At 39.7% G+C, this 26,433-nt stretch overlaps 4 protein-coding genes across 7 annotated transcripts in view; 3 read left to right on the forward strand and 1 right to left on the reverse strand.

Moving 5' to 3' along the window:
• The window catches only part of akap9 (A kinase (PRKA) anchor protein 9), a 69,324-nt gene extending 63,781 nt beyond the window's left edge, over window positions 1–5,543 (reverse strand). For all 4 annotated transcript variants that reach the window (XM_085446789.1, XM_085446788.1, XM_085446790.1 and 1 more), the window contains exon 1: window positions 5,314–5,543. In XM_085446789.1, the coding sequence (XP_085302915.1) occupies window positions 5,314–5,361 (48 nt within the window). In that variant the 5' untranslated portion in view covers window positions 5,362–5,543. The remainder of the gene's footprint in view (window positions 1–5,313) is intronic.
• A 5,589-nt stretch (window positions 5,544–11,132) lies between these two features.
• On the forward strand, window positions 11,133–13,897 carry mterf1 (mitochondrial transcription termination factor 1). Its single transcript, XM_085445992.1, has 2 exons — window positions 11,133–11,188; window positions 12,273–13,897. The coding sequence occupies exon 2, from the start codon at window positions 12,304–12,306 to the stop codon at window positions 13,465–13,467; it is 1,164 nt and encodes a 387-aa protein (XP_085302118.1). The 5' UTR covers window positions 11,133–11,188; window positions 12,273–12,303; the 3' UTR covers window positions 13,468–13,897.
• Window positions 13,898–14,693: 796 nt separating this feature from the next.
• Window positions 14,694–21,455, forward strand: dus3l (dihydrouridine synthase 3-like (S. cerevisiae)). Its single transcript, XM_085446462.1, has 16 exons — window positions 14,694–14,886; window positions 15,094–15,184; window positions 15,929–16,184; window positions 16,290–16,638; window positions 17,117–17,151; window positions 17,250–17,342; window positions 17,530–17,571; window positions 17,732–17,884; window positions 18,004–18,120; window positions 18,343–18,408; window positions 18,759–18,869; window positions 19,137–19,233; window positions 19,416–19,491; window positions 20,464–20,652; window positions 20,924–21,052; window positions 21,168–21,455. Exons 2-16 carry the CDS (start codon window positions 15,108–15,110, stop codon window positions 21,238–21,240), a joined length of 1,863 nt encoding a protein of 620 aa, XP_085302588.1. The 5' UTR covers window positions 14,694–14,886; window positions 15,094–15,107; the 3' UTR covers window positions 21,241–21,455.
• Window positions 21,456–22,359: 904 nt separating this feature from the next.
• On the forward strand, window positions 22,360–25,849 carry LOC146683003 (zona pellucida sperm-binding protein 4-like). Its single transcript, XM_085446325.1, has 12 exons — window positions 22,360–22,588; window positions 22,815–23,135; window positions 23,216–23,331; window positions 23,411–23,657; window positions 23,725–23,847; window positions 23,932–24,104; window positions 24,626–24,723; window positions 24,855–25,000; window positions 25,102–25,279; window positions 25,355–25,490; window positions 25,649–25,723; window positions 25,793–25,849. The coding sequence occupies exons 1-12, from the start codon at window positions 22,444–22,446 to the stop codon at window positions 25,799–25,801; spliced, it is 1,767 nt and encodes a 588-aa protein (XP_085302451.1). The 5' UTR covers window positions 22,360–22,443; the 3' UTR covers window positions 25,802–25,849.
• Window positions 25,850–26,433: the final 584 nt, after the last annotated feature.

The raw sequence follows: 26,433 nt of genomic DNA on the forward strand, positions 1-26,433 counted from the left end.
AACACTGTGCTACTTCAGGGTGTAAATCCTCTGCACACATTCGTAGCTACTGCTAAGCTGAATGCACACATTTGACTTCAGGTTGAAATAAAACCTAACAGTAACTGAACCACCTCTGCGTCACCTGGTTTATCACCCCTTATCCAGCTGGTGCTACATCTGTGAAACGTTAAAGGGGTTTTAAACACGGCAGTGCAATGGCCACAACACATGTAACACACAGGACATGACACAGGTTGAAAACTGTACTCCGGTCTCTTCCAGGACTGCTTTAAGCAATGTCCTTTCAGTGGTTTATCCTGTGACAACACGTGTACCTACTGTATTGTCAGTGAACAGTTTGCCAACCATGGTAACAAGAGCGAATCAAAGGCACAGTATGAGGCAATTCAATGCCAGCGGCCACATACACGCCTCCTCCTGCTCACTTTCAAAGGACTTAGCTTTTTTCCCCCTTTTGAAACACTGTTGGTCCAGAAATACAACAGAAAATAAAAAATGTGACAGTCTGCCAATTTAATTTGCAGGTATTATTTATCAGCTATGCATTATTTTAATAGCTCTACATGTCTTTACCTTTTAAAAACAAGAGTTAGGCCAGAAGGACTGAGGTATCCTTCAGCTCTTCTAACAAACACCCCAGAAACAGCTCAGTGCAGAAAGCAACACAGAAATGCTATAAGCAAACACCAAAACTCAAACAAGATAAATCAGAGACCAGTGGAGTGCACACGATTATTTTACCGGAAAAGCTGAAAAATAATAATCAAATCTTTCCACCCTGAACTGGTGCTTCTTCACTCTTTAAAAAAATAAAAATAAAAAATAAATAAATAAATAAATAAAAGCATGGTATCAACCATTTTTCTACAATTATCAAATCTCAAGCTCAGCAGCTCAAAGTATATGCTGGATCAGCTGGAATGTATGATGGCATTCAGGATAATATCCTGAAGCATTATTGCATGTCATGTCTTTACCCTCACTAAATCTCAAATTCACTATACCGCATGTTCTCAAGTGTCATTTATAAATGTGTTTTTTTCTGCAGTTTTAATAATTTGTAGTAGAATTTTTATACATAAAATATTTTTTCTTCATCAAATTGCTTTTATTGTCATTCTGCAAATACAATTAGAGAGGGACACATGAGACACTGACAGGAAAACACAAACTTGACACTTTTGGCATGTTGTTTGACCCTGTGAATCCAGTCTGGCGCCTTTCTGTGTGGAGTTTATATGTTCTCCCTTTGCTTGTGCGGGCTCTATCAGGCTTCCTACTAGAGTTCAAAGTCATGCATGGGGTTAGGTTAACTGGCCAAAGGTGTGAATGTGAGAGTGAATGGTTTCCTGTCTCTGTGTTAGCCCAACAACAGGCTGGCAACCTATCCAGTGTGTACCCTTCCCATCCCCCAACAGCAGCTGAGATGAGCCCCAGTGGCCCCCTATGACCCTGAAATGGATAAGTGTAAGAAAACAGATAAATGAATGAATGAGTGGATGTGCAACCTACAATCTGAAGCAACTGTGTGATGCTATCATATCAATATGTAATATAATCTCTCTGCCATCAAAAATTAAGACAATAAATACATTAGTTATTCATTGTTGTGCCAAAAACAGCCCACTTTAATCTTACGTGTAAGTACCATTGAAACTCCCCATTTTTATACATTTAATCAATAACATATCTTAATATAAGAAAAAGAACTGACATTTTAATAGCACCTCTAGGTTTTTATATATAAATGCAATCCATTATTATACATCATAAAGAAACACCTCTGTAGTAAATGAAAGAAATCTGTCAGCATGAGTCTTTGGGCTTAACTTGTAAGAAGTAAAATGTGTAAAATACAGAAATCTATAATTTAATTAACTTGGTGTAATATAAATGTCCACGGGGGAGGTCTTTATCAGTAGGAAAAGCTGTAAAACTTGTGAAAACAGAGTTAAAAGTCCAAAATGCATTTCTATTTTTGAAAGCTGTCCAATGGGCCAGAATGTAGTCTACTTCTGGCCAATTCTGGCCCCCGAGCCGTATGTTTGGCACACCTGTTATAGTGTTTTTATAGAAGATGCTCATTGCATCAAGCAAGATGAAATCCCCTCAGAAAGTGTCTAAAAGCCACAATGAAAATTAAAATTAGTCATCATCCAGGCTGTTGCCAATTTAACCTGTGCAGCTGCTACACCATCATCTTCAATTAATCACCTGACAATCCCTTCTGAAGCAGTGCAGCCTGACATAATACGAGTTTTCAAAGCATTTAGTACTTTGTCAAGCATTAGAAACACTAAATACTGCACCCTAAAAATCAAACTTTCCAGTACAAGTTTAGGAAAATAATAAGAACTAGTAAAGGTGATTATACTCCATTCATAACACAGGGCAATGCAGGGCATCCCTGTGATTAGTCGCCTGAAGGATTAACTATTCAAGCCTCAGTTAAGTAGCTCAACTTGTATCTTTGCTGTCGTCAAAACCTGCAACACTGCCTGGCATGGATGGTGGTGACACTGAGCTTTAAGGCTATTTGAATGCTGAGAAATTAAAATGATCCTTTACACGTAGTTCAGCATGTTGTCTCTCCAGGGCTGAAAAAACACATTCTATAAATCTTCTAAAAGATATCTGATGCATAAAATGTTTTAAGATAGTAGTATTGCTTTTTTATTTGTGGATAATCATCAGTATTCATCTGTCAAAAGTACAAACGCATATCAGTGATTCTTCATTCTGCAGAAAGAGCCTGAGGTTGCATAGCTGCATATCGGAGAAGCAGACAAACAAATACACATAGAATCCTTTATGAATTATGAGCATCCCCTGAGCCAAATTATTCCCTGATGTTTCATTAAAAATCAGCTCTGTTCAACGTACTACTGATCCCAAAGACCAGGGTGACAAACAACACGAAGAAGGTACTTTCATTCAGTGGAAACGCACACCTCTGTAAGCATAAAAAAGGAGATATAATAAGCGTCAATCTTAATTGGAGGGAAACAAACAAAGAAACTCTTCATCTGACAGATATATCTACAGACAGATAATTTACCCACAACTACAAAGTGACATGAGAGGTGACGTTTGGATTTGAAAATTGGGAGGGATTTACAGAAAGTAAGTGTAGGAACAGGTGCCATATCTGAGTTCATGGGTTTCTATAACCCAACAGAAAATCTTACACCACCCTGAGTACATTAGTGCAGTCAGCGCAGTGTTTTTCATACAGGGAGCCTAAGAAGATGCTACTCATGTAACTGAAGAACTCAGTGAAAGTCTTGAATGAATAAAACCAGAATGCCAGTAACACGCTTGTCAGTGTGCTCCATTTTGTAGCAAAACATGAACAAAGCATCTGCGCACAACAGCCTGAAACAAAAGCCTGGCAACACCGGCCCACAATATTCACTTTGCTTATTGTCTGGTATGACTCAGTAGGCACTCGCCTGCTACGAGCTACACAATAGATGACAGACAGTTTACCTTTCACTCAGATATCAACATCAACTTTTCCTTCACCTGATTTCAGAAATGCACCATCTTTTTCAGGCAGGCAGGAAATACATGAAAAAAATAATGTTTTTTCATAAATTGAGGAAGCCAGAAGACAATGTAAACACTCCCCACATCTTATAGACTGACTCAGCTCTGGAAGTCCCTGTTAAACATTATGTCATGAGGTTTCTTCACTGCATGAGGACATTGTGATTTGGCATTGTGTGAAAAAAAACAGCCTGCACCACAGAGGGGCCTTTTTATAAACCAAAATACCAAAGTCATAACCCGGGAGACGGTCTCCCCTGCGGTGCAAAAACCAGAGAGCTTAAGCAATTTAAAAACCAGCATGCTGAATGTTTCTCTGCAGCATCTGGATGGAAAGAGGCTGGATTTCCCTTTAAGAGACTGCCTGATTTAAGCAGTTTTGACACTTTCTGACTCGACAATTTAGTTCGTAGAGACTCATTCTCATTAGGGCCCTCCTGGAGTAAAAGAGAAGACGTAATCAAACCTAAGGATCCTATTTCCCACACTAGAAGGAAAATACAAAAATAAATAGATATATAAACACATGACCTATGTACAAAGATTGCAGATACAATCTCTTTACAAGATTTTACAAGTTTGTGCTGCACGGTAATATTTTTAGAAATACACAAGTGCTTTATAAACATTTGGTCTCAATCTAATGGCTCAGGCTGATGTTCCAGTCTTAAAATTTGCAACTTAAAATAACTACAGTCAAATAAGTAACGACATTCATCCCAAAGCTTTCCCCAGCTTCAACGTCCATAACAACTGGCATACACCATGAAATCTAACACTGGACCCACATCTGAACCTTTAGAGTAGGATCGTGAAAACTAGACAGGTAACATTCCAAATAAGATTTTCCTTAAATATTATTAAGATTGTTAAGAAGCCTCTGCATCAACTTATTTGTATATATGCTTTTGCATCCAGACAGCTGAGGAAAGAATGTATAAAAATGCAACATTCAGGGCTACAGTGCAACACTCAACTGTACATACGCTTTATCTAATTGTCCACATGCTTGCAGCATGACACTGGTGTATTCATGATATCAAAGAAGATGCTCACCACAGGCTGGTCTGGCCAGCTTGTAATTATGTTGCTAAGATCTCTTTGAAAACATCTTTTTTTGATAAAACACATCCCCCGCAAGATGTTTGGGTTATACAGACTATAAAAACAGATAACAGAGCTCCTGCAAGGTCATCCACAAGCACCACGAGCCAAAACTGAAAGAGCAGTGCGTACCGTGTCACTGTCGATTAATATAAACGTTGATCCAGTTTGTGGATGCTATCGTTTCTAGAAGACAGCTAATAAAGCACAAGTTTGGCGTGTGAGGCAATGCTGGTTCTAGCCAGTGGGGTTATGTCCTGTAAATCCTGTTACACCAGCCTGTCAGTCAGTGTCACTTCAGGTGGCGTTTATAAATCCCGGGTAGCAATGTGGCCTGCGCACACCTGCACGTCGGTTTCGGGAAAGTAAAAGGAAACACTTTAGTAAGTGCAGACATGCAGCATAACAAAGGAGACCAGCAGCGGCTATGCTAACCACCCCAACCCCGCCCGCCCCATGCCCGGCTGTCAGTGCGAAGCAGGGCGCATGTTTGCGGAGTCCGACAGCTGATAGCGTAAAATGAAAGGAAGGGGGGGCAAAAGCGCCTGACAGACCCCGGCCGCGACAAAACAAGTTGTCGACAGCATTAAGTCGCTACTTCAGAGTAATGAGAGCAGTGTCAGTGAGTTGTGCTAGCACCAAAACTGAGAATCATACCTTTGCTTTGCCGGCCTCCAGCTTCTTTTGCCTCTCCTCGTCTTCCATCCCCGCAGTCCCTGTGGCTAAACAAACAGAGAAACTGCCTCATGCGAAGTATCCGCGAGAGAAATTTAAAAGCTAACCGCTAAATGTCCCTCTCTCTATATGACTCGTGGCTCGCTCCCAGAGACTTCCACTGGCATTAACTAGCTGTCTCCTTGTTGGTAGTCCGCCGCCATGTTTTCCACGTAAACATGAGACCCAGTAATGATGACGTAGTGTAGGTGCCTTCACAGTCACGCCCACTGGCAGCCAAACGGTGGTGCGTTCACGCTCAGTCAGAAATACCGTCCAAAACAAGATCGTCTTTTTTTACCACTTCAAATTTCTATATAGAACTATTATGTTATGTTGTTACTGTTTCTGCTGTCCTCTTAGCCATATCTCTCTTTAAAAAGACATGTTTATTGTTAGCGGGACTTTTACTCCTGGATAAGTAAAAGATATATAAAAGTAACATTGTGGAAAAGTGACCACAACTCCCAAATAGTGTCAGGAATGTTTGACAGATTATAGCCCATCAAGTCACTAACAGCAGGCAAATACAGGAAATCATATTTTGGCAGGTGATCACTTTTTGGTATGACCACACAATACTAGAAAAAGTTTTTTAAATACTTTAATTCATTTATAAAAAAATCAAAGTTAAAAATTACATTTTGATATATGTGTATATATATTGTCATTAAAAAGTCTGTTGGCTGATGACCAGAATCTGTTATTTATTGCAAACCTCCACCTACTGAAAAATGAAAGTGTTTTCTTACACAAGTTCTCGCATGGTTGCTGAATTTTCTCACAGAAACTTGTTTTCAGGTGAGGTGGGAATACCAAATTCAACTTCCAGCTAATTAATTTGAAAAAATTATGTCACTGTCAAGCTCTGATTCTGACTTAGAGTAAAAGAAGGAGTGACATGACAATTTATTCAACACAGTTTTAGTATATATCTAAACAACAAAAACAAAATAATAATTAAAGTAAAAGTATAACCCTGTATCCAAAAACAGTGGATAGATTTACTCTAACTAATTTTAACCACTGTGTATCCTGTTCTTGGGCATGCCCCGCTAATGCCTTTGGACCAGAGTACTGTAAAGCTTAATGATGCCCAGTGGATGAGAGCATATTAAGTATTTCTATGTACAGCTACATTCTGCTTCTACTTTACCATATTTTCTTTGCAACTACTGTACTTTGCACTCATAAAGTGATATACAAATCAGTGAATCAGAAATTATGATCCAATATATACATGATTCTGAAAAGTGATATTCTATATAATAAGTACATTTACTTTAGACACTAAGTATATCATGATTTAATAACTTGTTCACCATGAAACCACATAAGCCTTTAATATAAATGTTACTTTTTTGTCCATTTTTTTTCACTTTGTGAAACAATTATCCAGCATATTCAAGCCAGTTTCACTCCCTGCCACTTGAATGCCCCTGATCCTATTGGGTAGCTTTGAATCTGTCTTCTATAAATATATCTTGACTGATAAAATAACGGAGGCAAAGGCCAGATGCTATCAAAATAAAATACACGTCTCTCCATTTGTACCCACATAAGTATCTCATAAAAATGCATTTAGTTGGCGTCTACCGTTGAGGGTGGTGATGAAACACTTCCTGACTGCTTTAAATCCAAACAAACCACTTTTCTCCATAATTTATGATTCTCTTTTTTTCTCTCTCTTTGTGGTTTGAAAGAAATTTGTGAATTTGTACAGCCATTACAGAAAAGTGTGCTGAATTTCTCACGATGTAAAAGATTATTTAATGCAAAAATAATACATTTAGTGCTAATTATTAATAAGCCAGTCACTATATTTGACTACAATCCCATAAATTTCCCTTCATTCTCTGCAGTCTGAAGTCTGCTTGTAAAGTCTGCTCAGTTTCTATGGTAACAGGCGAGGAGGAGAGGTTGCCAGAGCTGTCCCAGTTGAGAGTTTTCTTTTTTAAACACAGAATATTTTCATATCAAAGATGTTTGCTGCTAATAAAGGATCCAGCTGTCACCTCGCATTCTCCAGCATGGCGTTTGAATGGGCTGCATCACCAAGAGTGCTGCCATATGTTAAAGAGGAAGCACGTGAGCTGTCTCAGCTGAATGGTGCTGCAGGTAATATGAGAGACTGGCATCGGTTTCTAGGACAGATGGGGATGATTAAAATAAATGGACAGGCAATATTTTACTCACAGCCTCCATGTGGGATTGATCTTCAGTCTTAAAATAGTTTATATTTAATTAAAGTAGCGTATTCCTGGCAAACTAAAGGCCTTTTATCTTTCCTGTCATTTTCCCCCAAATAAGTCAGCGATAATATAAACTTTGTGGCTTGATCATTAGATGAACTAATCTTCTTTCTTTAAAGTTTTTATTTGATCACCAGTGAGCTAATAGGAGATGTGGGTAGTAATTCATAGGGGTCTTTGCTGGGATTTTAGAAATCTAGAGATTATTTCTTACATGTTTGCTTAAACTCCATATTTCCCCAGGGCATGCCTCAAACTGCACATGTAAGACTAACAAATTTTAGCCAGTTTTATTATTTCATACTCTTTGATTATTTCATTACACCGTTACATTTTATTTCAATTTCCCTGAGATTAAAGTCCAGGTGGACCAACATTTATTCCCTTTTTATTTGCAGGCCAGTCCAGTCTTAAACAAATATCCTACCTAAGCGTTTTGCCTCAGTTTCATTCGAAGATTTCTTGTTCTAACATCCAGGCTAAAATATTCCTGTAGAATTATAAAATATTAAACTTTCCCTTATACTTCCAGAAACATACCAGTAGTAGCAGTAGCAGCAGCAGCAGCGGGAGAAGATGCTCTGTGTCTTCGGCTGACGGGGGCTGAACAGCTTATTGTCTGGCAGATTTTGAATTCCACCCATCTTCTTTTGGACATTCTCACCAGCCTGATCTCACCTGTGAAAGCTTGCTGTTTGAGCACCAGCGTCTGCAGGAACTTTTGAAAGTTTCGTCAGCCTCTGAATTATTGATTCACTCAGGGAGTATACAGAGTCTACAATTACCCAAGTGACTTTACCAAGACAAGCTTAACAAATGAACAGCATGCATGCTATATTTATAAGTCAGAGGGTGGTGAACAAAGGCTGTTAGAATTAAGATGATAGAAACATCTAGATACTGAAAAGTAAAATGAAACCACTCTAAACCATTTTTCTTATAACACTTTAAATACATATGGTGGAAAAAAGATGAAAAGGAGCCTTAACTAATCTAGATTATCATCACATCCAGTGCTACAGCTTTTTTTTTTTTTTTAAATTAAAGTGTATTTATAGCCCAGAAGTGTAATATACGGTAGTTTCACCTTCTGAGATCCTCATATGATTACATTTTTTTTAAAGGCTTTTCTTCATCCTTATACTTCATTCTGCTCAAAGTATTCTAAATTTTATTACACAAAGGAGACTTTGTGTTATACTTCATAAACCCAACATGTAAATATGAGGACATGGCTGCAAAAACAAGCCAAATCATGGCCTATCCACCACCGTGCTTGACAGTAGGTGGTGTGCTGACATGCTGTACTTGGCTTTCACCAAACATGGTGTTGTGCATTATAGCCATAGATCTCCACTTTGGACTTTTTAGAGAGAATAGGTTTTCTTCTGACAGTCCATCCAAACAAGCCATACTTGTTAGAGATTAGGAGCACTTGGCTGCCACTTGCCCACTTAATTCCTATGGAAACAGTAAGGGTATACTACCTCTTCAGTGTTGTAAGCGACTGATAAAGTCCTGTGAAAACTTCACGTGACTTTGTATTACTAAAACATGTATGATCCATTTCTATGTTTAAGAAATCTTGGCATCTTGTAATCTCTTATGAGGCCAAATAACTTTTATGGGGGGCTAAAAAATATATATTTCACACTCCAGTAGGGTTAGTTAAGTGCAACAAGAAAGCTGGAAGCTCAGCAACACGTGGGAATGTCTCTGTTTCAAATACAATAGCAGCGTAGATCAGATTGAACCACTCTTACCATTTATGGTGTCTTATAACCTCTCTTTATTGTCTGTCATAGAGTATAAGTAATTAAAAGACAGACACAAAGACCATAAGGGTCCCTAAAATACTTTGGATAGGTTTAAGAAAAATGCAGGTGTGCAAATGCAAATGTAACTGTGACCTGTGGATGTGTGAGACGAATTTGAATCGAGACTCCAGTTGCCCAGCTGTTGCGATGGAGCTCACTTCAGTCTTAGAGCAGCAGAGCAATGTGTATTTGCATAATGACAATATCAGTGTCATGCATTAAAATATGCATAAGTGGGGGGACTCATCAGTAAAGAGACGCACTGGGTCAGTACGTTTATCAGTGGTAGGCTGTGAATCATAACACATGGTAAGTGTCCTCTTGTAGCTTGTACGAGAGCATCTGCTAGCTGAGACAGAATTAACTATTGATGCCTGTAACAACAGTCCAGTCCTCTATAATGCTGTGTTTTTATTATGTGATTGAAGCTTCCCAGGTTACTGAAAAATGTCATTGCTCTCCGAGAGCTTCACTAGTGACTGAGCACACTGTAATTTAGAATGTACAGTATGTGCAAAGCAGAAAAGCACTTATTCAGGGGTCATCTCCATGGAGATGTCCCTCAAATTGTTTGTGAAAAATTCAGGTTTTTATCAAACTAAGAAAGGAAAAATTCTCGATGCACACAGACCATACATTTTTGAAGGTTAATTTTAATTAAACCATGTCTTTAAATTTGACTAATGGTAAGGAAATACATTAATTTACACATCACTTACGCAGGATGTAGTGAATTAAAAAGAATTTAAAAAATCAATATAATGTTTGAAAATTGATATTGAACAATATTAATAGAAATTAGGGGAAACTGGGCAAATGGCCTAAGTTTTTCTAAAATCCCGCTTACCGTCCTTACACCAACCATTCACAACATCTGTGTAATATTGTGTGGATCGTCCTAAAAGCTCTGATGTTTTGGAGAATTAACATTGAACTACTGGGTATCCTGTGCTTTCTGGTCCTGTGGACTGTGAGGTGGGACACCTGTGGATCAGGTTCAGGTGGGAATGTGTGTCATTTGGAGGTCTGATTAAATCCTTAGACACCTAAGTTTATCAAATTATGCACAGTTTCTGAGGTGAGCCATGCTGGCGGAATCTGCTGCCAGTGAAAGGCTCTGTTGTCATTTGAGTGTGCTTGTTCTGCAACAGTAAGCAGATGTTTGGTACATGTCAATGTAAGATCCACACCAATGCCAAGATTTCCTAGCAGAATATGGCACTGTAACGTTATTCACTTCACCTGTCATTGGTTGATATGTTCTATTCTTTCAAATAGAAGATCTTTGCTTCCATCTAGTGGTTATAAATCAGTATAAAGGCAATGGCTTTACAGATTTCAGAGGAAATGTGCAGAAATGACAAGGAACAGGTGAGAAGTCTCTGATTTAAACACGCAGAAAAACACTAACAGAAAAAAAATTAATCACTGTCAGCAGAAATATGAGGCTGAAAAAGGCAATGGCTGGAAAACCTAATTAAAAATAAAGTTAAACGGAGTGTTAGCAATATAGTCAACAGCAAAAAAAAGAACGAAAATAACGAAACTTACACTGTATTAGATTATCTGAGAAAAAACATGTTTCAGAAGATGTGAGGTGGTGTTTGGCACAAACTCCACCATACCAGTTGTGTCGCTATCGTATTATTTTGTCATTTAACCTACAGCCAATAAATATAACGAAGAAGAAGAATCTCGCGAGAGTTCTTGGAGTTCACGTTACCGGCATGGAAGAAATGTTGGCTTTTGGTATGTTTTTAATACTTTTTAAAGCAGACTGGTACTTAAAGGGCTATTACTGATTAGATATTGTACACCGCTAAACAGAAACGACTGTGTGCTTTGGTTGGACTCTTCAGTTAGTTATTCCCGGGCGAATAAATAAAAGCTTCCCTTTGTATTACTAACGTAAATAACTTTGCCAAAGTAACGTACGCATTATGTAGTAAATAACTAGTAAATGGCCAGTATCAAGCAGTTCACAACTAAGTTTAAGAATACTTGTTTGGAAAGTTTCTGTTACTGGTGTAAGCTTGGAGCGGTGTGTCAGCAAATCAGATTAGCAAAGAAAAAGATTAATATACCAATGTCTTAATGGTTTCACTAAAGATTCATATATTTGTAAATTAACATATCCAAAAGTAAACCAATCATATCTTACTAATAGCATCTGATAATAGATGTGCTCACCAGTTACCTGTCTGCATCTTTTTTGGCCAAGTGGCTTTTCTTTTTGTTTCTTGGCTTTTCTTTAATTATATTAAAGCCTTTTTTTTTTAATTTAGCAAAAGTGCTGTGAAAAAACTTAAGTACACCCTTATTACTTCCATAGGAATTAAGAGGGTTTGTAGTAGCTAGGTGCTGCTTATCAAATGCATGATTGCATGAGTTTTTGGCAATTTGCTGGTCTGGAGCATTCAGGTGTGTGTTAACACAATGCCGCAATTTTTCCAGGATCTCTCTGAAAGCTAAAGCTTGGCCCGAACTGGGTCATGCTGCAGGACAATGATCTCAAGTATAGCAGCAGCATCTACAACAGAATGTCTGAAAAAGAGAAGAATCAAGGTGCCGTGGTGGCCCAGTTAAAGCCCAGACCTTGGCCTGACTGAAGTGCTGTGGGGGGGGCTCCACCACCTCCAAAATTCCTCTACAATGTAGTGAGAGACTGATAAAGTCACACAGAAAACAGTCACTCCAACTTACTGATTATAAAGGTGGTTCTACAGCTTTTAACCAGTGGGGTTTGATTAGTTTTTCACAGGACTGCAGCTGTGAAAACTGTCTTTTCATGAGTGTATATTAACATGTCTGTTTTTTCTTGTCTGAATTGCAGTGATGCTTCAGTGTGGCCCTCCTCAATAAAAATGGCAGGAGTTCCTGGAGTGAGAGCCCTCCTCACTGTGCAGCGATCGGTGACATTGCAGCACAGCTTTTTTGGCTTCACTCCAATACATTTTGCATCAGCCTGCTTCCCCAGAAGGCTTTACAGTACTTCGACAGGAAGTACTGAAACAAAGCCGCCGGTAAACCCGGAGAATGAATCTCTGCTCGAGAACTTGAACCTCATGGGAGTTGACGTGAGGATGGCACGCCAGCGTCAGCCTGGGGTGCTTCGTAAAATCTTCACTAATGAGAACGGCCTCGCTCAGTTCCTGCAAGGAAAAGGTGCCGGCCGCAAAGTCATTGCTAGCATAATATCCCGTTATCCCCGAGCCATCACTCGCTCCATTGAACACTTGGAACAACGCTGGCAGCTGTGGAGAAACATCTTCCAGACAGACGCAGAAATCGTAAGCATCCTGGATCGCTCACCTGAGTCGTTTTTCCGCTCCAGTGATAACGACAACTTGGAAAAGAACATAGATTATCTGGTCTCACTGGGACTAAATGCCAAAGATCTCCACCGGCTGCTGACCACAGCACCGCGCACATTCTCCAACAGCTTAGAGCTCAACAAGCAAATGGTGGAGTTTCTGGAAGATATCTGCACAGAGCTCGGTGGAAGTAACCCAGAGCAGTTTGCAAAAATGGTCATAACAAGAAATCTTTACATTCTAATCAGAAGCACTAAGAGAGTCAAGACAAACATCGACAACCTGAAAGCATCACTTAAGTTGAGTGATTCAGAACTGCTGGCTCTTCTTCAAGGCCACGGGGCAGAAATTCTGGACCTTTCCAACGAGTACCTGAAAAAGAATTTCAACAGCCTGGAGCAGAAGATGACCGCACTTGGCTGTCGGAAAGCTGATGTTAAAAAACTGATCATCAACTATCCGATGATCCTCTACATTGGGCCTGACACTCTGAGCTCTAAACTAGACTGTCTTTTAAAAGGAGGAATAACAATGAAGCAGATACTGGAAAAGCCCAAAGTTTTGGACTACAGCACACAAAACATTACAGGGCGACTAGAGGAACTGAGAAGGTTGGGCTATGACTTCCAGAAGAATGGCATCAACATCCTCGATTCAAGTCGAAAGCGGTTTGCCGCAAAAATAGAAAAACTTTCTGCCTCACCAGAAGAATGAGTGTAGCTTGCTGCCTGTCAGACAGTGTTGGCTGATACTTTTTCATCTTTTTGACTTAAGAATAATCAGGTTTTATGTTCAGAGATAATATGATTGAGCTCTTTTAATATCCCAAACTTAATTCCAGTATTGAAATCTAAACATTGTGCCTGTGATATTCTTCTAGTCTCACAAAAGTAATTAAAGCAGTAAAAATAATAAGTTGAAGGTCTGGGGACATGGAATTACATTTGAAGCTAATGAGTAAAAGGAAATTGTCAGTGGATTACCCATTATGTAATGTTTCAGCTCAAATACCAGGTGTTTTAATCCATCAATACGCTGTCTTGGAATAAAAAAAAATGCAAAAGATGAAATACATTTGACTGAATGTTTCATTCACAGGTAAAGTTATGGAATGACTTATGTGATGTTTGTTTTTAAGCACTGAAGAAGACTTTTGGGCCATTTTCAAACCAACACATGGTAAGAGTCATTAAGAAAATGTGTTTTTCTTTTAGTTAAATGACTGGAGCAAAGATCTCCATTTACACTCACCATACAACTTTGTTAGGCACACTTTGCAAATACCAACTTGGACCCTCTTTTTTTCCCTTCAGAACAGCATGACACAGATTCATCTGAGATTTTGGTCCATTTTGAAATGACAGCATCACACAGTTGCTGCAGATTTGTCCGCTCTTCATCCATGATGCAAATCTCTTTTTAATATATATTATTAGAATTTAAAGGATATTTGTCAGCATTTGTTATTTGTTTGAATAAATATTACAATGTAAACATCAATTTTGGAGGGCATATGAATCACAGGCATGTAGAAATCGCATGTCTCAAACAAATGCATCAAAGCCACATCAGGCAGGCTGATAACACATTTTATTGTCATTCGAAGTTTTTAGCTCTCAAATGGTTCAGTCAAAACAAAAGGAAAGAAAACTTCACAAAATAACAAAACTGGATATAAATAGATACATTATTGAATAAGGTTAAAAACTAAAAATAATACGGTCTAAAATAAACAATAGTCAGTTAAACTAAAAAGCGAGGGCCTTGTGAACCGGCTGCCGCGACAGACTTGACCAAATTGACAAAGACTAACGATAAAAACATTTCATGTATATTTTTAATTTGTTTTACTTAGTCACACTCCAGCCCAGTAGGTGAATCTGAGTGCTGGATTTCAAAGGCAATGAGAAAGATTTGCAAGCGGTTCGCGGAACCAATGTTGAGCAGCAGGTTTACCACGGACGTATCTAAGGTGCTGCACAACGGTTTCCTCGCGATTCTGGGTTGTGCATGTCCAGTTGTGGGAAAAAAAAAACAAAACCCAGGAACTTTTGACTTGATTTCTACGTTCTGTACATCAGTTGTCTTTTAACTTCACGGTTGGAGCAAGGCGGTTGTTTACTCAGTATATCGGTAAGTGGTCTAACTCAGCTACAAGAGGAAGCTAACTGGTGGAAGTGTAAGGTTAAATATGGAGCACAGAGAAAAGCAGGCAAGCTGATTATGATAATAAGGCAGTACCTGAACTGGTTTAATGTGTGCATAAAGTGTCCTAACGTAGGATTGGGAGCTGAATGGTCCTGTGAAGTGTTTAATTAGAAAGGTGTTAAAATGTTGCAGGAAGAGAGACTGTGATGGAAACAGCGGAGGAGGTGAACGTTTCGAAGAGTGCAGACGTGGCTGCAAAGGGTGAAGCTGCGATCAAACCAGAGTAAGATACTGTTAATAACTAAGAAAACTGTGGAAATCGCATTTATATGTTTTTGCAACAGATTTCAGGAGAGGGAAGCTGCAAATTAGAACAATCTTTCTCCAACTTTCAAAAGAGACAGCCATGAGTCAGGGGACTGAAGATAACGCCAGATTTTTATGATGAACGTAAGCCAGTTAGTAAGATGGGAGCAAGCATAGCTGAATAAATAACCATGTGTTTGAGTTTATGAAAGAACAAAGCAGACCATCTGACCTGAGCAAACAGCACAAGCAAGGCACGTGACTATAAGGAGGCTGTCTGCATCTGAACTTGTTAAGATGTTCGTGTGAATTTATGTGAAAAAACTGTAGAAAGTGTCTACAAGAGATAATAACTCGTTTACACAACATAAAAAATATGGCCCTGTAGGGGTGAAACAGGGGCTTTGCAACCCCCAGTGGCGTAGTAAGGACTTACTGCCTTTATTTTCAGCCTTCCTGCTGCTTTGTCTGATGAAGCAAAGAGTGTTACACTGTCAGCAAAAAGGCTGTTGAAGGCCCTCAACTCTTTGCTTTCAGTGTTTCAGTGACCCATGCTACAGGGTCTTACTGGTTTAGCATAATTTACTCCCATTATGCTCTTTTTTTCCCCAGTGTGAATATAGTTCATACTAAAATGCTTTAGTGACACAGACTGTTTTTACACATAATTTAAAACAAAATTTATCAGGAGGATTCTTTCATCATCTTCTTATGTTTGCAGATTCCTTACAACCAAAGACAAGTTTCATGGGTTGTTAGACTCAGAGTGGCAGAGCTCAAAAAGAGAGAAAGCCAGTGAAAGTGATGCAGTTGAGGATTCAAAGGAGACTTCTTTGGAGGAACCTGAACCTAAAAGGCTGAAACAAAATTTTGAGGGTAGACCAGATGGCAAGCGTCTTCGGGGACAGAATAAGTCAAGGCCGCACACAAAGCCCACAGCCTACGATGAAAAACGACTTTGTCACTCAATCATTCAGGTATGAAGCTCTGACTCTGCATTCAAAAAGGCTCTGTGCAATACATTTTGATCCATATAGTTATTTTTGTGACTCTCCTCCCCCCCCACCCCCCAATAAATTTAGAACAAAGAATGCCCCTTTGGAGCAAAGTGCTTCTTTGACCATGACATTGTCAAGTATATGGATTCGAAGCCTTCCGATATTGGGGAAACCTGTCACATCTATGAAACATTTGGAAAATGTGCCTACGGTTTGTCCTGCCGCTTCGCCAAGGCCCACACTACGCCTGACTTCAAATCCATGGAGAAGGCCGATCTGGTCAAGGTGTATGAAGGCAGGACTATGGTGAAGAACAACATGAGTAAGGAGCTCCAGGGTCGCCTGAGGAAGCGATCGGTGTCCTTCGAAAAGTCAGAAAAGTACCTGAAAACACTCTCAGACAACAAAGATAAAGGAGCACAGCAAGGCGACGGTAAGACAAGTGAAAAGGCTTTTATAAAGAATGCTGCCATCACAAATTTTGCTCATGCTTTTTAGGAAGAAACAGATACTGAGTATGTCACTCAAGCCTCTTTTTCACTAGTACCCACTTGCCTCGGCTCGGCTTGACACGGTTTTGGTCGTTTTCCATTACAATTGAGTAACATCTATTGTGCGTGGGGTCGTTATAGCAACACAGCCAAAAGTCCAGTGATTTACAGCTTGTGATTTTCTATTTTTGTGAAGGGGACGTTCTCATGATTCATCAAGTGTCACCATTGATTGGCTTTTGACCAGCTCACCCAGTTTTAGCAGATTAAATACACTCCTATTCTGTTTCTTTTAATCTGCACATGTGTTGACCTGTTGCTTACATACTCATACATGCATTATCAATTTTAGTGTATCTTAATTTGTTCCTTTGTCTCACTCATGGGATCTATGTGCATCTGAATTTTCTGCTGATCCAGCTGGAGAAAAACAGCCTGTTTCTAGTGAAGTACAGGTAACCTTTTCTACCAACAGCATTCCCTCTTACTGACCACTCTGTCATTGAGCCTTATGTTTATTGCGTGTGTTTTTCATGTTTCTGACTAACTGTAGACCAGCTCAGATAAACAGTCTGCTCCAGTGAAGACCGTCGGCCCGTTGACTGATGCAGATGTCATCAAGCTGCGCCCGTGTGAAAAGAAGCAGGTATATCTCTTCCAGTCGCTTTCCTCCAGAGTTTTCATGTCTGTTTAAACGATAAACAAGGTGTTTTAATAAACTGTTCTAATCAGCAGACATCTGATACTCATATATATATTTAGGGAATATTTACACGATTTAAATTACAGTCAAATTGCATTGCTTAATGCCTCTTTTTGCCTTTGTTCTTAAGGTGGATTTTCAAGACAAGCTCTATCTCGCCCCTCTAACAACTGTAAGTACCATCACACTGAAATCAGTATTGGAGTTAGTGGTAGTTGTGTTTTTTAATATATTTCTATCTTTAAATCCAGGAATGTAGCAAGTGCAATTAAATAATGACCTGTAAATGAGGTCTGGATCTGATAAAGCAAGTATTTCTTTAATTTCTTCAGTGTGGAAATCTGCCTTTCCGTCGCGTGTGTAAGCGCTTTGGTGCAGACATCACATGTGGGGAGATGGCCATGTGTACAAACCTGCTGCAGGGGCACCAGTCTGAGTGGGCCCTCCTGAGGAGACACGAAAGTGAAGATGTGTTTGGTATTCAGGTGATGTTTAAAATCTTCTGAAGGATTCAGTCCTATAGAGGGCGTTGTTGGTAAGACGTCTGGATTTGTGTGAGAGTGCAAGGACTGTGATTTTTTTAAAGCCTGAATTGCGTCTCTAGGTGGAGGGCAGTTTCCCCGACACAATGACGAGGTGTGCAGAGCTCATCAACAACAACACTGAAGTTGATTTTGTGGACATCAACTCTGGGTGTCCCATTGATCTCGTATACAACAAGGTAAACTCTTAACTTGCCCCCCCCCCCCCAAAATGCTCAGACCGTGACTTTTTTTTTTTCTTTCATTTCCTAATAGACAAATTGAGACTTCCTATTTTGCAGTCAGATGCATTTTGTGTGTTTATACTACAGCACAAAGAGCACAGATACCAGCATTTGAGAGGAAGTGTTAAACATTAATATGACAGTCACTGACAGATGGCCTTTGTTTTTTCCCATCAGGGCGGAGGCTGCGGCTTGATGACACGTACCAGAAAATTTGAACGAATAGTCAAAGGAATGAATTATGTAAGTATGACTTTTTGCCTATTGTATGGTAATGATGCAAGAAGGAGAGTTTTGTTGCTCTTGTGGATCATTGCAAAGTTATAATTCAGTTCAATTTTATTTATATAGCACCCAATCACAAAAAACAGCTGTCTCAAGATGCTTTATATTTTAAGCACAGTATTTGAGGGAAAAACCCAATTCCCCCTCGAAAAGCATTTGGCAACAGTGGGAAGAAAAACTTTATTAGATCCTGGCTCAGGGAAGGGCAGCCATGTGCTGTGACTATTTTAGGGTGAAGGGAAGAAGACAGGATAAAAGACACACAGCCTTCAGTTAAAGGCTGAATGAAAACCTTTTTCTCCCTGTAGGTCCTTGATGTCCCTCTAACAGTCAAGATCCGCACCGGTGTTCAGGAAAAGTCTAACATAGCACACAAGCTCATCCCAGAGATGAAGAATTGGGGCGTCTCAATGATTACAGTAAGTAAAAGAGGAGCATGTTTGAGCAATGTGAAATCGTCCCTATGCCATAAATCAACATGATTAAAAGGAAATTTCATTTCTAGGTTTACAGAGTTGCCAGATGTAGCTGTAAGCATCCATAATTCTGAATCGGTATCATTTATGTAAATGTAAATATCCTATGGTGACGATTCATTCTCGAGATGTTATTCTGTTCGGTGATGTATAACATGTTTACATACGCCTCTCCTATTAAAAAACATTGACGCTGTGTTTTTCCTACAGTTGCATGGTAGATCCAGAGAGCAGAGATACACAAAGTTAGCCGATTGGGACTATATCACAACATGTGCAAAGCTGGCTAGCCCCATCCCACTTTTTGGTATGTGGATTTGTAAAGGTTACACAAAAAGACAAAAGCCTCCTGATGTTTAAACAGTTTCATGCATTTAGTTTGGCGTTCTCTAGGTTGTAAAACCTTGCACAGAATGCAGTGTAGTGTTTTTATTGTACATGTTTTTATAGTACATATTAATCACAGGTGATTTGGTTTTATTTTTCTAGGTAACGGAGACATTTTGTCCTATGAGGATGCAATGAAAGCGAAAGAGACCGGAGTTTCTGGGATTATGATTGCAAGGTTAGTGTCATTTCCTTGCAGCGTAAAAAAAAAGATCGAAATGCCTTAAAAACAGATGACATCTGGAACTGATATGGTCTGCAGCCAGTGACTTTTGTTTTTAGATTTCACTTGAACTCTAATAATGGAAAAAGTTTTAAGTATATTTGTTTACACTCACTGGCCATTCATTAGGTACACGTGTCCCACTGTTTAACACAAATATTTCAGACTGCTTCCAGTTGACAGTCAAAATTGCAATACAATATAAGACTGCTGCCTGCTCTGGTGAAACTCCACTTCTGCTAGAACATTTGGATCAAAGGTTTAGAATTAGGTATAAACAACATGGATCCATCCCGGGTTGTATCTGTGGTTCAGGCTGGTGGTGTAATGATGTGGGGGATATTTTCTTGGCACACTTTAGGGTTGTGGAACCAATTGAGCATCATTTACTGCCACAACCTAACAGACTTCACAGTAACTCCACAGTCATCAGATCTCAGTCCAACACAGCAGCTTCGGGATGTGTTGGAACACGAGAGTCACATCGTGGATGTGCAGCTGACAAATCTACAAGAACTGTGTGATGCCGTCATGTCAATATGGACCAAAATCTCTGATGAATGTTTTTAGTATCTTATTGAATCTATGCCACAAAGATTTTATGTAGCTCTTAAGGCAAAATGGGGTCCAATCCAGTACTGGCAAGGTGAAACTAATAAAGTGGCCATGAGTGTATTTTGCCTCAGTGAAGTCAAGAATCTTTTTAAGTTGTTTTAAAACCCAGCAGCAAATTTGTCAGAGCTCTTAAGGCTAATATGTGGGTGCCTTTTTCCATGTATAATTTTCAGTTGAAGTGTGGAAACATTGTTTCTCAGAGGAAAATACAAAGAAAACACTGACCACAAATTACTCCATAGGATGGAAGATCCTTATACATTATTTATGTATGTATGTATTTATTTATTACCTTTTCTGGGTTCTCTATAGGGGTGCTCTCATTAAGCCTTGGATCTTCACTGAAATCAAGGAGAGCCGACACTGGGACATTTCGTCCAGTGAGCGACTGGACATCCTAAAGGACTTCAGCAACTTTGGCCTGGAGCACTGGGGCTCTGACACTAGGGGCGTGGAGAGGACACGCACCTTCTTGCTTGAGTGGCTCTCCTTCTTGTGCCGGTGGGCTACATCACATTTCAGAAATTTTGCATTTGTTCTTCTGTGAGCAATTCGATTCATATATTCTGTGCAATTAAGCTGTTTTAATATAATTTTAGGGTAACAGACTTATTTTGTGGTCTTTTCCCATTAGTTTATGAGACTGGGGACATGTAATAGCTGAAAATGTGTGATAGACTATGTTGCATTCCACTGCATCTGACTCTCGCTGTTAAGTTTTCCTGTTTGCTGTGGTAAACGTTGCTTTCCTTCTCCCTCCATCTGTTCTCAGATATATTCCAGTGGGCCTGTTGGAGCGAGTGCCTCAGAAGATCAATGAGAGACCTCCGTACTACATGGGCAGGAACTATTTGGAGACACTGATGGCCAGTCAGAACGTAGAGGACTGGATCAGGATAAGGTGAGTACAAACATGCCTATTTTCTAGAATTACATTTCAAGATTGCACAAAATTAAGATTTTAAAAGTGCAAAATGTAATAATGAGTGTCTTATGAATTGTTTTCTACTTTCCAGTGAAATGCTGCTTGGACCCGTACCCAAGAATTTTGAATTCTTGCCTAAGCATAAAGCCAACTCATATAAGTGATTTTCTTTTTTGCTCAACTATTAAAATCATCAAGATTTGTGGGTTTTTTCTTCTTTTTTCTAATTTGTTCAAGAGATCAAGCTCAAAGACAGAAGATATTTTATGTTTTAAGTGATAAAGACTCTAGAATAGTTTGTTTATTTGACCTGTGTTGCAGTAGAAACATACATCGGTTTTCATGTAATTGAGTGCAAATAAATGTTTCGCAACAACAAGATGTTTGTGTCATTTTATTTTTCTATTGAAGGAAATTGATTTATTTGACCTTATTAAACAAACATACTGAACAGAGATCATCTGTCTGCATGAATTTTGTAAATATGTTTTGAAGTTCTATATTACCCTGGGTAAGCCCAGTGATGATTAAGTATGTAAAGTATTTTTTGGTTGGAAATATTTTGTTAAAATATGCAACAATAAAAAATAAAACAAAAGCAATAAGAGAATCTGAGCAAGAAGTGATAAATGATGTAATTAAGGCAAATAAAGAGGTTTTAAGGGAAGCTCGTTTTCTTCACTGGAAAAGTCAAACTTTTGGATTATTATCTTAAATTTGAGGTTTCAGTAAGAAAGTTGAGATTTTGAGATATTAACCCAACATTTGCATTTGGACTTTGCAATTTTCTTCCACAAGCTCAGACACGAATATTGTCATAGGCGGGGAAGAAACCACTTTCATCCCCGTTTCCTTATATATAAATAGAAGCTACTTTATTTAAAATATTTTGTAAGTCCAATTTTCTGGACTGCTTTAGTGCAGAGGTCATTTGATCTTTCTCAGCGCGCCCCACTAGTCCAGCTAGTCCACTTCTTAAACATGCCTGCGCCAAATTAAAACGAAAATAAACTAACATCAATCGAGAAAGATAAATTGTTGCGTTTTTTTTTACATCTAAGGTTTACGGCCACCACAGAGAAACTTTAAGTGATTTAAAGATTTTTCATAGTATCTAAAAAGAAATTGCCATACCCTATATAATAAAATATTGGCCAGATTAATGTAAATTAAATGAATAATAATTAAGGTTGAAAATAAATAAATAAACAGGCGAGTTTCCTTCCCGCCTGTTTATTTATCCTTCCCGCCTGTAACGGGGCAGCAGGTGAAAAATCAGCAGCAGTCAGGTGCAATCAATTAAGCTAGAGCCAGTACTTGTAGCGGGGCGCGAGGCTTCCTGCAGCTGCATGAGAGCTTTCACGTGAATGGCTGGGTGTAGGCTCGAGCTGCTGCTAGTCCTGACTTGGACTCTGCTGCCGGTGTCCGTCCGGGGGTGGGAGCGCATAAATAAAACTGAGCTTCGCAGTTTGTATGAGCCCGGAGAGAGGGGCGAACCACATGACCCTACAGGTAAACGGCAGGGAGACGGTTGGGCAGGTGTATTTATCAGGATTGGTCACTTACGACTTGTGGCTTCTAACAGCTTGTTGCCTGACGGCTAATTCTGACAATCTAAGATATAGATTTGAGAGGAATGAACATCATGCTTATTACGCTACACTTCTAGCTTTTCCTGCCCATATGAATGGGGTTTTTACTTGTTATCAGTGACCTAACAACGACCTCTGTTGTCCAGATTACAGTAGTGGCCTTGACCAGGGTGAAGCTAAAATTCTTGAAGATGTGGTCCTTGAAGCCGAAGGTGTTGCCAGCAGTGAAAACTTTGACTCCGATGTTGACTATGTTGACTATGATGACTTGGCCGTAGATGATTCTAGACCCACGCACTATGGTGGTGGTGTGGACCGTGGGTTCCAGGTAAAATTTGAAGATGAGCCTCCAAGGAGCTGGCCAGGCAGTTGTAATCCAACTGCTGCTGATCTAGAAGTTGTTTGCAGTGAAAGTGGCTTCCAAATTACTCTGCCAACAGGACCTTTGAGTGAGGTTAAGGTGTTTGGTATGTACTTGGATTAGATTTTTAGATTTGTAATAGATTGAATTGCTCCGTCTGGTAAAACTGGCATGTACTTTCTCCAGGCTCTGGGGACAGTCTGCTGCCTATTGTTGGTGCGCCAGAAAACTGTGGTTATGAAGTGGATCCGCTGAAGAACACCTTAACTGTACCCTTCAATGGGTGCAATGTGGAGCGGCATGTAAGTTGCTTAAGAGTTTCTCCCTTGACTGTTTTGCTTAACAGGAAGTCATTAAACTTTATTTTACAATTTATTATAGGCGGATGGCTTCAGTCTACAGCTGTTGTACACCGATACACTTGGCCAGAGACGAGTGTCGACCACATCTTGCAACAAGTTTGATCCAGAAATGGTGCCACGTTCAGGTGGTGGGCCCTTGCCGTGTGTTAAACTGGTCAGAGATCCACAAGCACTGGTTCCACCACCTATGTTACCGGTTCCTCCAGTACCACAACCAGGATTGCCCCAACCAGCATTCCCTCAATCATCACCAACATTAAGACAACGTGAGTGGTTTGTAGAAGATGCTTTAACATTATTCAGATGAAATTAATTGTTTTTTCCCTTTTTCAGATTGCAGCATCCCTGTGGGAGAGCAGGTGAGATGTGGTCATTATGGAATATCTGTCTCAGAATGTCGGGCCATGGGCTGTTGTGTGGATTTGCTAGCGTCTGTCTGCTACTACCCACTTGAAGGTAAGGCTAGTTTTTGACAGATGGTATAAATGTTGAATTTTTAATCTGTGAAACTTAAGTGGCTTTTTTCTATCCCTCCTGTAGAGTGCACAGTGGATCAACATTTTGTATTTGCCATTCGGTACAACTCTGCATCCATCCCTGTGGATCCTACCAGACTGATTGTTCCTGGAAATCCAGAGTGTAAACCAGCCATTGTTAACAACCAGGTCGCCATCTTTAAGTTCAAAGTTACAGAATGTGGAACCCATTCTTACGTAAGTTACCCCTTCAGCAAAGCTGTTACTTGGCAAACTTTGTAGGAATGCTTTGACTTTTTGGCGGCAACCTGGTATATGTCCAAATCTGGAATAAGAATGCTTTGGTGCTTGACTTGGAGATGTTGGTATATGCTACTGCAGGACTAATTTTAATGAGCGGTCATGACCAGCTATCACCCTGATTTGCCACTGTAACAGCCTACATGTTTTGCTGCTAAATAGCAGGCAGCAGTACAGGGGGCAGTACTGCTGACAGATTGGGGGGGTTTATGCAGCTTAAACTGGAAGGATGTCTCTAGTATGACATGTCTAAAGCTTGTTGACTGTCTGAACTCTTCCATGCGCCATCTGATCTGTCAGAATCAACTTTTAATCTAAACTGTCACTGGTATGAGGTTCTCCTAAAAGTTACAAAGGTTTTGAGACTTAAGCAGACACTTGGCTTTTAACATGCTGGCTTGTATTCTTGTAAATTGCACCTCAGTAAGTAAATCATCCAATGTAACTTGTGTTGACAGGATGTTGGTGAGGTGACGATATACCTGGCTGAAGTGCAGAGTATTGTTCTTGCTCTCAATCTAAAGTATGGTGTCATTACAAGAACTGATCCACTCAGGTTAGTGTCTTGTGCTAGATTTTAATATGCAAACACAAATCTAACAGACTGAGGGGCAGGGGCACATGGTGAGCAGTATGCTGTGTTCTAGACTGGCACGTGGTATTAATGGCTTATTTGATCTCTTGTAGATTTCTGATTGAGTGCCGCTATAACAAATGGGGCACTGCTCAATCAATGGCTAGTGTTGGCTACATGGTGAAGACCCCACCTTCCAGTATGCCTTCTTCAGTCATCTCTAACAGTTTATATGGTGTCGAGTTGAGAATTGCCAAAGGTTGGGCATTGCATTGTCTTTCCAACAAACTACAGTAGACAGGCTTGACAAACTCTGCTGGTGTGAAGACTGGCTAAATGCCTTCTGTTTCATCCCAACAGATGAGACTTATTCAAGTTTCTATGACCATCACCATCAGCCCTTGCGGCTGCTCCTCGGCCGCCCTGTGTATCTTGAATTGCGCCTCAGCTCTCCTAACGCAGATGCAATAATTCTTGTGAATTACTGCCTGGCATATCCTCGTTCTGCAAAAAATGCTCTGGTGCTAATCTATGAAGGGTAAGCACGACCATCAACCTTTTAGAGCTTGAAGGTTATCTTGAACTTCTGACTGCAAGTTATGCTTGTCTGCAGGTGTGCCAATCCTCATGACCCACATGTGTCCATACTTAAAGTCAGCAATGTTCCTGGAGTGAATCATGAAAAACGCTTTATAGTGAGTGCCTTCCAGTTCATGGATCAAAGGACAAACAAGTACCTAAATGAAGAGGTGAGTTGGAGAAGTTAATGCTGGAACAGTTCCTAATTTACATGTGTTTAAAAAAAAAAAAAGGTTGTCTGGGTTCTAAGCAGAACTGTTTTTAAAGTCAATGTTTGCCTTGGATATTGAAAGATTAACTTTGTTTTACTGTGTTCATTCCCTGCCAGATTTATTTCATGTGCTCTGCAGAAGTTTGTCTGCCAGCAGAAAAGAGATGTGATGAGCGGTGCTTTGATGGGAGGGTGAGTCTCTAAATCTTGGTGATAATTTGCAACTTGTTTAATGGTCTAATTAGATTCATTTTCTTCCAGGTTCAATAAGGATTTGATCTGGAAACTAACATTGTGATTTAACTAAGAAAATAAAGCCTTTTAATTCACTATGCATGGATCTTTTGTCGTCATTAAGAACTGCAAGGTATAACTAGTGTGGACCTCAGGGTTTGGCATTTCAGATCCAGACATTGAAATGTTGTTTATTGAACTTATCAAGCACTAAAACATGACACAATTCAGTGATCAGCAATCAAAGACTGCGGTGCATGCTACACAATGGAAACATTGAGCAAACACATGAAATGAGATGAGAGCCTTTATTTGTCAGTTGCAGGTCTTTTGCCCACAACAGAGATGACGGACATTGCCGACCGTACATACAATACACAAACATCACATTGGAGAGACGGGTCAGGCTAGGTAGCGAGGGAAACACATCGAAATGTGTAACACAAAAGGATAATACAGGAATGCACAGATATCAACACACCATAGCACAATAAACGCAGACAAGCAACATGGGAAAGAGTGCCAGTGTGTACATCTGATCTAGGACCGCTGCAATCTTTTGACTGCGCCTCCAACTGACCCGATGTCCACATCAGAGGGGAGGTAAGCATTTGAGGTGGCGTCGGATCCAGGGTAGGGAGGGTGATGAGTCAGTGAGTGCTTATCAG

The sequence above is a fragment of the Copadichromis virginalis genome, linkage group LG22, assembly GCF_057382275.1.
Source record: "Copadichromis virginalis isolate Kocher_CV1m ecotype Utaka linkage group LG22, C_Virginalis_male_GT1.1, whole genome shotgun sequence".
In the NCBI taxonomy this organism is placed as follows: domain Eukaryota; kingdom Metazoa; phylum Chordata; class Actinopteri; order Cichliformes; family Cichlidae; genus Copadichromis; species Copadichromis virginalis.